We start from the raw sequence: 14,444 nt of genomic DNA, 5'->3' as shown, positions 1-14,444 counted from the left end.
ATGTAAAAGACAAAAAAAATAAGCATTTCTATAATGCCCTTGGTATAGGTACGGACTGACGTTATCCATTGCATCTTAGCACTTTATGGCTTGCTCCTTTACTATGTAATTGCTGACTTTTTACAAATAATTAACAGATTCAATAAATGTTACATACAGTTTTAGATTTGCAGTCAACTCAGCTAGTTAACTCAGTTACTCAATTAAGTGTCAAACTGGTAAAAAAATAAAAATAAATTAAGAGCCCATACTTCAAAAATGCATTATTTTTCTACAAAATCTGTACAACAAACAGGCTTTTAAGCAAATGACCTAGCCACAGGGGCATGTAGTGCTAACCCTGAGCTATTGCTGTTAATATCAGGATTTATGGGAAATGTTCTTCAGGAATAAAATGATCATTTATCTTAAATGTGGAGAAAGTGAGAATTTTAAAAACTGTGTGCCAGCACTGAGTTCTATCATCATTTTTGTTTTTAATTATAACTAGATGTTTCAAAGTTGAGTTTTTCCCCAACACACTACCTCGCATATCAAAGATAAAAACTTATCTTTGACTTCAGGATAACTTTATGTCAAAGATATAACTGCTTTTAAAAAAGGTGGTTTTGTATAAACTTTAGACTTGGCTATACAAAAGGAAAATATGAAAATATAAATCCACAGACCAACTTTAGATTTCCCCAATGGCTAATCATTGGAGACACGTCCAGAAGTAATAATCTATGATTACAAAGCATACACTAAAAATTCCCACTGAATATAAGAAAAATAATTGTGAATAAGTAAGGCACCATAGAAGAGTAACAGCTATAGAAAGCAGACTTCACAGAAAGATTTGGAGTCTTCCAAACAGACAGTTGTAGTACTACAATCAACTTTCAGTGGTTTACCAAGACACCTTTCTTGCCCTGGCAGCTGTTACTTAACACAAAACAAAAGAAACAGAGATAAAATGCTTGAGGGAACAAGAGTGGAGCAGAAAACTACAGGAGCCCACATATCCTTTTTCTTAAATTTAATTTGTCATATATAAGGTTTTTATGTACAATCAGTGTGCACTGTAACAGTTTATATTAAAAAGTTAATCAAATTCATCTAAAATGTTACCTGGCTGCATAGCACATTTGACATTATTGCCCATACATGAGAAGGGAAAACACATGGATTTACAGTAACTTTTGGCCATTTTGGATTCTGAAAGTGTTCATACACCTACCCTTTTAAACCAAATGCATCTGAAAACGTTCCCAGAGCATCAAGTTTATGATTCGCGTATTACCCAACAGTTCTCTGGTAAAAGTACAAACATAATATTGACTTCCAAAAGAAGGGGTAAACACGTATCTAATAAAAATATCCGATATAAAAAGAGGACTGAAAGGAAGAAGTGGCCCTTTCCCCGTTTTTACATTCTAAACAATGATTCCATCAAGACAAATCATTAAAAAGTGTTATTACACTGATTTTTTTTTTTAATAAGAAGGCCTGAGTTGGTAGGGAAAGGAACAGTCTGGGAAAACAAGCCTGAGAAGGGCGAGGAAGGAGAGCTCATTTAATACATTTACAATAATTTACAGCCATCTTCTTCTGTAAAAAGGCATAATAACAATCACAAACAGGAAATTCCCGGCTATATTACAGACATAAGTACAGGATTTAAATATTCAAGCTTGTGATGAAAGCGGCAAGGTGGTCGCAGTGTACAATGTAAACAAGTAGCTTTGGAAAGTGAACAAAGTCCTTGAGTGTTTTTTCTTTATTAAGAAAAGAACTCTCTTTCATTCCTTCCTGAAACATGATCACAGGTCAGAGTAAAGTTCATATACAAACATAATTTAAATGGAGTCAGTCGGAAACCACTGACATAAAAACAGTTTATTCAGCCTACACGGGAGGGCAGTGTTGAGGTCCCTGTTATAGTAAACATTTTCCATTTCTTTAAAAAAAAAAAAAAAAGTACTGCCGTATCTGCAGTACAGTGCAGCATAATCCTTAAATATAAAAATATTTCTCTTCTGTTGGGATAATAGACCTTGCGTCCTGGGAAGAAGTAACAATACTGCTACCGAGAGAAGAGCTGTTGCATGTTTCAAGTCAGGTAAGGCAATTACTGTGGTGGTTTATCATCTATGGCTAAAACCAAAGTCCACATAGACAAGTTATCAGCTTCTGTTATGTTTTCCGGCTGCTCCATGTGTGCTCAGGTGTACTTTTGTGTTCAGTTGAATGTTCAAACGGAGACCTGGAGCCATAAGGAGACCTCTGATCTAAAGGTGACCGAGGGCCGGTGCTGGCAGCTCGGTGGTCCATTTGCCAATCGGAGAGAAACCGATAATCCCTGGAAGATTTATGGTGTGTGTATTCAGAACTTGACCGGTGGTCCGAGTGCAGTCGATGGTCCGAATGAGACCGATGGTCAGAATGACACCTGTCCTTCACACCTCCTTCCACACCTGACCTGTGCTCGCGACTCCTGTGGTCATCCAGTTTTCTGTGTTTCTCTCTGTCACTATAGTACCTAATGCAAGAGAAATTTAGCCTTTTAGTTAAATTAGTAAGTTAAAGTTCCCAAGTAAAACCGTATAGAAAATTATAAATATCTTAAAACATATTTTAATTGTATAGAAGTTCAGTGTTTAATCCCTCATTAGAAATCACCATGAAAACGCTGGTTCACAAAACCGCAGAGCCAGCGCTTTAACTTTACTCACAAATCATTCCTATCAATGTACCTCAGTGTCTGAGGCACTGAAATAACCACAGCTATGCAGAACCCTCAAAACTGAAGCCATTTACAAACCTCTAGGAGGAAAATTTAAAATAGAACAATGTAGTCTAAGAAATTCATATTGAAACTTTCCATTTAGTCTATGATGTCATTTAAACATTTTCTCATGCAATTAGTTATGTAATAATGCATATATCAAGAAATTGACCCCAATAAGAAATCTCTAACATATAGCTGCCTTTTCAGATAAAATGCTCTTACTGACCAACGTTTCTTATGACAAATATGTCCTCCAGAAGTTTGGGACATTACTGGCATATGCAGTTACAGATATGGCTTCTCTTCTTGTCATACATCCCTAACGGAGAGCCCTTCTGCAGTTAATGTACTTAAGTAGTAAGGGCTACAGAGTGGCACCTTCGGCCCCTCTTACTTTTTTTCTCATCTTTACGTTTATCTTTCAGTTTTCTGAACTTAAATTTTAGCAGTGATCACAAATTATTAAGAAGGCTCTTTACACAATAACGGAATAAAGTATATTTTGCCTCAGAGGATTTCAATATCCAATGAAGAATTCTCCCCATAGAAAGCCTGTCCTTGTGCCAACACTCTGCAAATGCAACAAACTACACTACTTAAAATTACAAAACTTTTAGATTTCATTGCATATTCTGATACCAATTTAATACTTCAAAGGCCATTTTAGAGAAAAAGTTATAAATATTAACATGAAAAGTACTATCAATTTTTAAATTTATAAGCAAGTAAGATTTGATGTGCTCTCATGAAAATGAAATGGGTGTATCCCAAAAGTACCAAATGTAATTAAGAAGAGAATGGTGGGCAGAAGGAAAAGTTCCAAAGTCGCTTTCCAGTTTACCTGCTGTCTTGCTTGTAGTGATCCCATTCCCGATGGTCTTTGCCGTTGCTGAAGGAGGAGTAGGGTCTTTTCCTGGAATCACTCTTCCTGTGAGCATCTCCCTGGTGGCGGTCCTTATGGTCATGGTACTGAGACGCGTGTCTGTCAGAAGAGCAGCTGTCCCTGCTGCTCTCATCGTGGTTTGTGTTCTCTCTTACCCTTCCCATATCTATTCAATGAGTAAGTGAGACTTTATTAATACATTTGAAGATGTCTTACAAATACCTAAATATTAACTCCTGGCAAAACAAAATCAACTCTCAAATATAGGTAGCTAAAGCATTTTTAAAATGGTTTATAAACACAGAACCAAAGCTTTTAAAGGGTTTTGCAGTAAGGGCAGCTCCCACCCTCATCAAATCCTCTCTACAGCACGAGACCATCACAGAAAACCCCAACTGGACATATGCAGGAATCGATGGACTATGGGGAGCTCAGCCCCAATGGACACATCTGCACCACAGTCCTGCACCTGTGGTTGAGGGAATATTGAAGAAGCCAGAATACTATCAAGTCTGTGGTAACAGAAGTCTCTCCTAAAAGTGACTGCAGAAAATAGGCCCAGAACAATGGCAATATCAATGGACACATTAATAAGGACAGAGAATTCTGTGCGGTCCCACCCCCTAGACAGAGAAGCTCAGAGGAGATTTTTTAGCTTCTCCCCAGTGATGAGCCCCCTTATTAGTTGTCCAGTGCAAAATGGTCAGTCCTAAACCCATATACAAACAAAACCAAAACAGATCAGCAGGTTCTATTAATATAGAACATGAACTCACGCACACACATACCAAAGAAAAAACATAGCAGCAGGTTCTATTAATACAGAACATGAGCTCACGCACACACACACCAAGGAAAAAAAGGTTATCATCTTCAGAGCGGGAGAGCATGGGGGCAGATTCGAAGGAGGAAAGGGGGAACGTGATGTAATCACAACTGAGAACTACCGAGGCACATGTGTCTCAGACTCTATTTTGTAGTCACAGGATAAGCATTCCTTTTCTTAACAATAGCCCACAATTACTAGAAACTGGCTTAAAGGCTTGTTTTCAGAAGGAACAACTGAAACAGTATTTAAAATAATTTAAATAATATAATGGATTAGAATTACAGCATTTACTCACTATAAACACACTTTGAACAATAATAACAGCTTTAAAGAATAATTTGACTTAATAAACAAAAGTAAGGGGGCGCCTGGGGAGCTACACCTTACAAACTAAAAATGTCTGCAAAATCTGCAAGATTATGAGGCCCTTAGTTCAGATCCTAGCACCCACACAGCAAGCCCGACCAAGTTCCCAGAAAGCAGAGAAGAGGACTACAATGCTTGCTGGGCTGCAGGCTGAAGTTGTGGGCCCAGGCTCACAGCGCCTCCCTCTAAGGTACTGGCAGGAAAGGCTACGCAACCCTCTGGAGCCTGTGCTGCCGCTGCGTACACTTCACAGACCACACACACACACACACACACACATACACGCGGAGAAGAAAAAGAAAAGTCTTAAAAGTTTACCTGGATTTCTAACCACATGAGGAGTAACGTTGCTGTTCTGGTCACTGTTTTGCTAAAATAGAACACACACATATCAGGCACTTTCAAGTAGCCTAAATACTCTCACAGGATAGTGTGTGTAACAGTGGGTTTAGGTTGGATATCCTTAAGAAGATTCTGATGTTGTAAGGTTTTCACATTCTATACATACATAGCATATATAAATATAAAATTTATAATTGTCTTTTTTTTTCTTTTTTTTCTTTTTTTTTTTTTTTTTTGGTTTTTCGAGACAGGGTTTCTCTGTAGCTTTGGAGCCTGTCCTGGAACTAGCTCTTGTAGACCAGGCTGGTCTCGAACTCACAAAGATCCGCCTGCCTCTGCCTCATGAGTGCAGGGATTAAAGGCGTGCACCACAACCGCCCGGCTACAATTTTCTTTAAACAAAACAATTCCCTTCACATTTTTAAAAATTGACTTTGAAATAATTTCAGAGACGCTGAAGACGACGGGCATCGCCCACCTGCTGAGGCTACTCCACATGACACAACATGGCCAGCTCAACTGTTTCCCGTCAGATTCTCATTTCTCCTGCACCCTCTGCTCCAGAAGCCATCACCTCTCTGTAGCAATCTTTTCTTCTATACCTTGACAATTTTTATGAGTACTGTTCAATACTTTTATTGAACAACCCTCCAATGCAGTGTGTCTCAAAATTTCTAGTTAAATCACATTATACACGGTCGGTGACAACGTCACAGATAGGGGATGTTTCTCTGTACAGAGCTGAGGTTTTCACACTGTTTGGCTGAGATGATTTAAGATGTCACACAGCTTCTCTTCTGTAAATAGTATGCTCCTTTCATAGTCACTATCTCACAAGACCAATTTAATATCCCGTTTCCTTGCCTATTGATCTAAGCTAATGCTGTGGATGTTTGTGCCAGGTACAGTGCTCAAGTGCTATTTATTTAATTTATTCATTACTTCTACACTTGTTAACTGAATTCTCCATTTGTTATTGGATAATAAAAAAGGTATATGGCCTCAATAACATAATTTAAGGAATAAAGTATTATATACCACTTACCTGAGATTCTTGTCGTTTTTTAATAGCATGCTTATACAGTTTATGCAATTTTCTTGCATCAAACTCAGTAAACTTAGATACAAAAATCCACAGGTTTCTAGAAGGAAAAAAAATTGGCAAATTAATCTGGTAAAAAAATATTTAGTTTTAACATAGAACCTCCTATAACTCTCTTTATACACTAAGGATAGCCATAGCCCTCCCTCTATAAAACAAAGTGTACACTAAAGAAATCAATTATCAGAGACCAGTAAGGTAACTCAGCAGGTAAAGGTACCAGCTACCAGGTCTGACAACCTGGGTTCAAACCCAGGAACTCCATGGCAGAGAGAACCAAGTCTCTCCAGAAGTTCTTTGATCTTCATTCATACATGTGCTATGGTATGCTCAGGCATACATGCATATGCAGACACACCGAAAAATAACTTTAAGTAATAAAATAATAAAATTAATCTTCGTGTCTACTTTTCAAAATTCCATGCACACAGGAGTTTCCAATCACACAAATATTTTATTTCTCGTTCAAATCCCTTCATTTTTCTTTGGAATGAAATCTAGTGTTTGACCCTAATCTAAAATGTAATAAATACATATAAAACTAAGCAAGTATCAAAGGTTCATTTTGTAATATAGATTATGTGTGTAATATCAGCTGCATTCATAGCTGAATAAGAACAGTAGCAGGTAACAGCTTAATCCTAAATAACACATTACAATAATTTTCATTTTTAATGGTAATATAATGGCCGCAAGAGTAACAGAAGGCAGAGGAATCTGGAGTATGAAGTGTGTCTAGTGTCTAGGCCTGTTCCATCCAAAGGCAGACGTTAGTGTAACAGGTGCGTGCATGTGTACGCCAAGTCATATTGTATATAACACAGCTCCAATTATCAAACACTCTGCCAAATTCAACCTGTTAGCTTAGTTGTCATAAGACAAAAAACACAGTAGTCATATTTACCTTAAAATTAATTTGAAAGCAAACTTGGTTGAAATAACAAATTGAATGATACCTAAAAGCTACACCTAGCTTTTCAATAATATACTAGCTTTAACATACACATTCTGCAGTTACAAGAGGTAGGGTTTAATTAGCAAATTGCCTTTTGGTTAATCATTAAATTCTTCTATAAAATACATTTTGTTTTATAAAAACATCTCATTGTGGCAAAGGGACAACCATCAGTACTCATAAACCCTTGTGCAAGGAGGGCAAACACAGGGCTTCCTCCATCATACCTACTTCAACCCCACAAAGATCCCCCATTTCTGTTTGTAAAATATTAGTATTACTTCAGACATTCTATGTGCCTGTGTGCAGTGTGTGCCCATGTCTACATGTATGTGGGTACATGTGTACAGTGGTACATATCCACGCAAGACTGTCTTCAATCACATCATCCCTTACAGACTGAAATGAGGGCACTCCTCACCTGGCTGACCTCCACAATACATGACTGTCAACTCTGGATTTCCAGAGGGCTGTCACGTCCACTTGGCTCTTCTGGGGTCTTGGGGATCCAAACTCAGGCCCCCAAGCTTGGAATACAAACGCTTTATGCATGAAGACATGCCCTAACTACAGAGTTCTTAAAAGGTATTGTTGTATAAACAGCAAGTGTGTGAGAAATATGAAAATGGGAAACAAAAAACAAAATGCAAATATTCTATCCTTTTGGTCCTCAATGGATATAGTGGCCTTTAAATAAAAGCTAGCATTCCAGTCAGGTGGTGGTGGCGCACGCCTTTAATTCCAGCACTTGGGAGGCCAGCCTGGTCTACAGAGTGAGTTCCAGGACAGCCAGGGCTACACAGATAAACCCTATCTTGAAAAAACAAAAACAAACAAACACAAACCTAGCATTTCCTTTTAGTTGTTTTTAAGACACATGGTACAAAAGTAGAGAAACATGGAGTAATAAAGAAGGCAAGCACCTATGACTGCTGTGGAAACAAGTCTATACAAAAATCCTGAGTGCAGTCTTCACCTTCTTCCGTTCTGGAAACTTGGTAACTATTCTTGAGGTGTCCACAGGCCAGGTCTTTTATCATCTGCTTTTTTTTTTCTCGAATAATTTGTTTCAACAGTGTTAGCTATGAAACTCAGGACCTCATGCCCAACGATAAGTCTTAATATGAGCTATTCTTTCTTTTCTTCTGTATTTTATTATTTTATAAATACTTCTATTCTTTTGTCCATGTTCTATGTGTGCAGGCATGTATGCTACAGAGCATATGTGGTAGTCTCTACTCCTACCATGTGGATATCTCCTGGGGATTGAATTCAGTCATCAGGGCTGGCAGAAGGCACCTTTATCCACTGAGCTATCTTGTTAGGCTCAACTTTTGCTTTTAAAAAAGAAAAACTTTTCTCCAAAAAAGCACTAAAATTAGAGCAAAGGTCTTATCATTTTCTAGGTTACTAGCCATGTGTGTGTGTGGGGGGGGGGGAGGTTCCCCTTTTACTTTTAAGGAAATGTGTATAACCACACAGTGCAGGGAGAACTAAATAAGGGAGGGAAGGACAACAACACTAAGGTCACCTGAAGGGTCATGTGGAAGCCTGCTACTGTGGAAGATCTCTAAAATATATTCATGTATGAAAGGAATCTAAATGGGATTATTATACCACGGGAGAGAGATGCTGTAACTAGATATCTTATACCACCAAGTAAAACCATCAGTACCAGGAATGGGTTACATCATAGAATCCCCCAAACACATTAGGCTATTGCCAAAACTATTGGTCACACTCAACAAACAAGCATTAATACCCTTTTGTTGAAGACAAATATGTCATCAAATTTGCAGAAGTATAGCTGGTGCCTAGACCCTTCACCCCTATTGACCAGTGTTCATGGTTCTGGAAGGTACTCTGCATGCCACAAGAGAAGGAAGGAAATCATCATCAACCCAGCTACAACCTTGCAACAGTGACCTGCTTATCAGATATGCTGAGGCAACAGTGACACAAATAATGTAGTAGTAACCAACTACCCTATGACTGATTTTAAGGCCTGCTACATTAAATGGAACCCATGCCTGACACTGGTTGGGTGGCCACAGGCTCAGGTGAAAACGAGTTACTATTGTTCTGCTAGCGGTACACAGCAGTAAAATGACTCCTAGCAACACTCTGAGGTACCCATACATCAGCCTCACTCAGCCAACAAAGAAGCTTTCTCTTGCAGTAGATGGAAGTTAATAGAGACACACAACTGGACAATGTTCAAAGAACGAGAGACCTAGCAGGACTCTGTCCTACATGGGATGTCTTCATCCCCTCCCCTCGGGGCTAAGGACTGATGCACAAGAGGAGGTGGGAGGAGTGTAAGAGTCAGAGAGACGGACAACGCTAAGGAAGAGTTTCTGATACTCACATGAACTCAGAGACTACAGCAGCACACACAGGTCCTGCACATGTTCAAGGCAGACGGAGGAAGTAGACATGACAGTCACCCTTAACCAATGTGCAATCCATACCCGCTTGCAAAGGAAAGATTAGTTTTCTCCCATGGATCCCCACTGGGTATAACTGGCCAACAGAAAATGAACTAAACGATATTTTCATAAGCTTTTTACCTCATAGTGCTTTGTTTGAGCACTTTTCGGTCTATTGGGCTTATATATTGCTATAAATAAATATATATATAGCTAGTATATTTTAGTTTCCATTTGTTAATATTTTTGATTGTTTCTGCCTATTTTTTAAAGAGGAAGAGAAAGGGGGAGTATGGAGCTAAATGGGTAAAAAAATCTGGAAGAAGTTGAGGGAAGAAAAATTGACCAGAACATATTGTATGAAAAAAAAAACTTTTTCAATTAAAAAAAAGAAAAGAAGAAGAACTAAACAGAGGGAAAACTAAAGGATGTTTGCCTAAATGGGTGAAGAAAAAGCAAGGTCAGAACATAATCTTTCGAGGGATAACCCAACACGCTTAAAATCTCCTTTTCCTGCTCCTGGTGACTCCTTTCCCAACACACGACTTCTCTTCTCCTAGTAACAAAATCTGAACAATATCTGCATGTACTTGTCACTAAGACATTTCATCAAGATGTTCCTCACTGTCTCGAAAGCAGGAAAGTAAAGGTTTGCCTCTCTGCAAACCTGAACATCTAAATACTAATTATAAGGTTTTAAAACCTGACAACTAGTGTATAATTAAAAGTAGCCCTTGGTAGTCTTGCCAAATGGCAATCCATACTTGCCAAAAGGCATGATTTACAAAGTATTGCCAGACTTTCAAATCTGTACATTAAAAAAGTTGGAAAGAATTAATGGAATTCTTTAAAATAGCAAATTAGTTTTAAGAATAATTTTCTGATTGTCTTTGTTTTTCTAATTTTTATCAAAGGCGACAACCTAAAACACATCTGGACACCACTGAGAACAAAATAAACTTCAGATCATGACCACAGATAGATGGAGAGTTTGGTGAGAATATTCTTGCTAAAATCTAATATTCATGATTGATCATCATTGCTTTTGGGACTACCATAAATTAGGGGGGAAAAACTTGAGGGAACAATTCTATTTGTGCTAAACTTGTGTATACACACACACACACACACACAGAGTACAGTAGTGTCTCCCAGAACTTGAGGGAACCATTCTATTTGTGCTAGAATAAAGTGTATATATACACACACACAGTACAGCAGTGTCTCCCAGAACCTACAGTCTTTCTTTCTGCAGTTCTAGTTAGCAAGAGTCTGAAGATACTTAACTGAAAATTCTAGATATAAACAACTTCTACATTTTTAAATTGCAAGTCACATCAACTGCACGATGAAATCTTACTCTACAACCTATCCCAAAGACTCTGTCAGTCCACCTGGACTGTCCGTCAGTACTTCTCTAACATATGCATGCTGTAGATACATGATGTCCGGACATCAGATTGCCTGTGCTCATGTTCAGTCACTTTGTTTTACTGATGCCCAAAGCAGGAGTAATGATGTTGATAATTTGGAAATATCAAAGAGACACTTTAAGTAGAAGACAAAGTTTCCAATTTAATAAAGAAAAACTAAATCGCAGGATTAAATTGATGAGCTGCAGTGAGATGCATGTGTTTCTGTGGAAGTGTAAAGGAAAACAAATGCTAGTTCTGTAGTCAACACCTCAAACAGTAAGTTACAGCCAGTGTGTGGTAGGGGCTCTACACAGGAAAGAGAGCCAGGTGTGGTGGTGCACATAGGATCCAAAACATGCTAGAGAGAAGGAGGAAGAGTGAAGTTTGAAATCAGACTAGGTAACACAGGAAATTCAAATTCAGCTTTGGCTACAGAGAGAAACTGTCACTAGGGAGGAAATAAAGAAGAGGAGGGAAATCCATCATGTACTGAGGCCACTTTATAAAGTAAACATTGTTACAGGTATGCATATATAGGAAAATAGTGGCATATTATCCAGCATTCAGTACACCTGCAGTACCAGGCATCAAGGAAGAGATGGTCGTCATGAGCCCTATCCCTATAGAAAATAGATACATTGTATCTATTTCATCCACAAGTAAAGAAATTGTGACATTATGAATACAGAACTTCAGGGATGTTTTTCATTGCCTGTAATATAATCAAAGTATACAACAGTTCAAAAATGAGCTGTTACTGCATATGGTTACAAAACCAGTTAGCCAACGTGGACTGAACAGTTTTATGGCAAACTCTGTGACCATTCCCATAGGTGAATCATTTCTCTAAAGGTGACAGCTCGTTTTTTATTTGACTATAAATGCTTGATTTAACCTCCCAGCTTCCTTTTACAAATCGGTCCTCCATGAACATAGGAAGACACAGGGACAAGAACGGGAAGTGCAGCTGAGGTGAACACAGATGAGGAAGTTAGTGGGTTAACAGCCCAGTGCCGCTCAGCTGTGCCCGCTTTCTCTCCTAACGTGTCTAGGAGACTGGCTCAACGCATCCAGACTTAGTAATCATTAAAATGGCCAACCAATGAAATACACAGCTGATTGGGTAATTTTAAAATAGACTGTTTCTACTAGTCCTAAAATAATAAAGTTAGCATTTTGTACTGTTAATAAGTGAGTCTATAGCATAAAGATTAATTGCTGATTTAATTTTGTGGACATAAACACATTTTAAAGAATGTAATCTGAACTGTAGTGAAATTACTTTTCACTATTTTCTAAGGTCAGAGATGCCACCTGAAGCTAATGAAACAAAATTAACAAAAAAAACTATAAAAGAAAAATCTGAGACCAGGTGCTACAAAGACGGCTCCGAGTTAAGAACACATGGTAACTCTTCCAGAAGGACTGAGTTCCTTTCTCAGCACCCATGTCAGAGGGCTCACAGTCCCCTACAAATCCAGATCAAGGAGATGGAAAGCGCTCTTCTGGCTTTCATTGACAACTACATACTCAGAGGAAACAAAGCATTCCGTTTCCTCCTGTGAGCACTGCTCACACCTCATGCTGGAAGTAGAAAAATAAACCAAAAGCACAGTTCACTTAAACTCATGACTCCAGCCCCTCCTCAGGGTGTCGCACTTACTTTCTCCACTGCTTGATCTGCTCAGGACTGGAGTACTCCTTCAGACATTCCGTGATGTGGTCTCCGATCTTGATTAAACACTGTCTAGTGTGTTCCAGTTGCTCTCTTTCTGACAGGCCTTTCTCAGGCCTGTCAAGCTGTTTCAAAGCGGCTTTTACTGGCCTCATTCTTTCTTTACACTTGAAAATAACAGAAATACATGCATTAAAAGCCCAAGTCAGGTAAACTCTATACATGATATTCATATGAACACAGCATTGCCTCATCACCTCAAACATTCTACACATCAGTATTTCCCTCTTTGGCTTTACTTCAGGCAAAGAGTGCTTTCCATCATCACCTGACATTAGCTTTTGTGGAAGTCAAAGCTTTTGATTGTAAAGAACTTTGGCTACTTTGAATACCCGAGTACCAATCTAAGTAGTCTTCAGATTAGTGGCCACGCCAGGACGCACACGCTGTGGTAGACAGAAGTGTTAAAAAGGAGCTCCACATAAGCTCATTAGCAAACTAGCAAAAACAAAAATAAACTAGCAAAAACAAACAGTAGGCAAAAAAAAGTATTAAAATGAATTAAGCAACTGGTATAAATCACCTATTCTTTAAAATCTTTAGGACAGAATACTGTGGCTACAAATGGCTTCTGCTACATTTCTAGGAGGCTGGAAAATAGGGACAGTCAACAGAAACCACTTTTCTTAATAAATACCTTACACGATTATAAAATGACATCCAAAATTTCTGATCCAGCTTTACTCAAGTAATACTATAAAAGCCAAGAGCCTTAGATAAATTTATGAAAATGACTGTTAAGAACGAATTTAAGTTGATGATAAGGAAATTGGTTTAGTTCTACAAATATATACACAAGTCATTATCAGACAATACATTTAATTAATCCAGTGCTATCTGGTTAAAAACTGAAAGGCCACTATGAATGAATGATCTATTTAGCTGTTGATCTCTTCTTGAGTACTTCGCTGTTTTACTACCTATTGGCAGAAGTTGGTAGACAGTTCTCCATTCTTCATCAGCAATAATTTAAAATCAAATCTGTGGATTACCGTGTTTTTCAACTGAATGCTGTGGAGCCGTAATTACAGCCCTGCACACAAGAACAGGGAACAGGAGAGTCAGGGGCTGAAGGCATCCTGAGCTCACAAACGTTCAAGGCCAGCCTGGTAGATGTAAGGCACACAGTCCTCACTCAAAGAAAGGGCTGCAGCTCAGGAGAATGTAGGACTGGAAAGCATGAGGGATTGGGCTAGAGCAGCAGCAGAGTCTAAACCTGGGTATGGTGGTCTCTGCCTACACTCTAAGAACTCAGGAGGCAGAGGCAGGAGGATCAGAAGTTCTAAATCGTCCTTGGCTATATTTGAGGCCAGCCTGAGCTATCACGCACGACATACTTTCTCAAAAAAAAAAAAAAAAAAAAAAAAGCATCTTAAAAGACCACCACACTGGCCAGAGGGTCTGTGACTATGTGAGGGACCCCCCACCACGCTGGCCAGAGGGTCTGTGACTATGTGAGGGACCCCCACCACCACCACACTGGCCAGAGGGTCTGTGACTATGTGAGGGAACCCCCCACCACACTGGACAGAAGGGGGCCTGTGACTATGTGAGGGACCCCCCCACCACACTGGACAGAGGGTCTGTGACTATGTGAGGGAACCCCCCACCACACTGG

General features: G+C 38.9%; 1 protein-coding gene across 2 annotated transcripts in view; it reads right to left on the bottom strand.

Annotated features, from left to right (window-relative positions):
* Window positions 1-1,003: 1,003 nt before the first annotated feature.
* The window catches only part of Chd1 (chromodomain helicase DNA binding protein 1), a 67,671-nt gene continuing 54,230 nt past the window's right edge, over window positions 1,004-14,444 (bottom strand). For both annotated transcript variants that reach the window (XM_050135702.1, XM_050135704.1), the window contains exons 32-36: window positions 12,755-12,933; window positions 6,236-6,332; window positions 5,167-5,218; window positions 3,612-3,819; window positions 1,004-2,521 (exon numbers count right to left, since the gene is read on the bottom strand). In XM_050135702.1, coding sequence (XP_049991659.1) covers window positions 2,176-2,521; window positions 3,612-3,819; window positions 5,167-5,218; window positions 6,236-6,332; window positions 12,755-12,933 — 882 coding nt within the window. In that variant the 3' untranslated portion in view covers window positions 1,004-2,175. The remainder of the gene's footprint in view (window positions 2,522-3,611; window positions 3,820-5,166; window positions 5,219-6,235; window positions 6,333-12,754; window positions 12,934-14,444) is intronic.

This window comes from Alexandromys fortis, unplaced genomic scaffold, assembly GCF_014885135.2.
Source record: "Alexandromys fortis isolate MF-2015 unplaced genomic scaffold, M_Fortis_MF-2015_v1.1 scaffold_23, whole genome shotgun sequence".
In the NCBI taxonomy this organism is placed as follows: Eukaryota; Metazoa; Chordata; class Mammalia; order Rodentia; family Cricetidae; genus Alexandromys; species Alexandromys fortis.
This window is presented reverse-complemented; position numbering and strand designations above follow the sequence as displayed.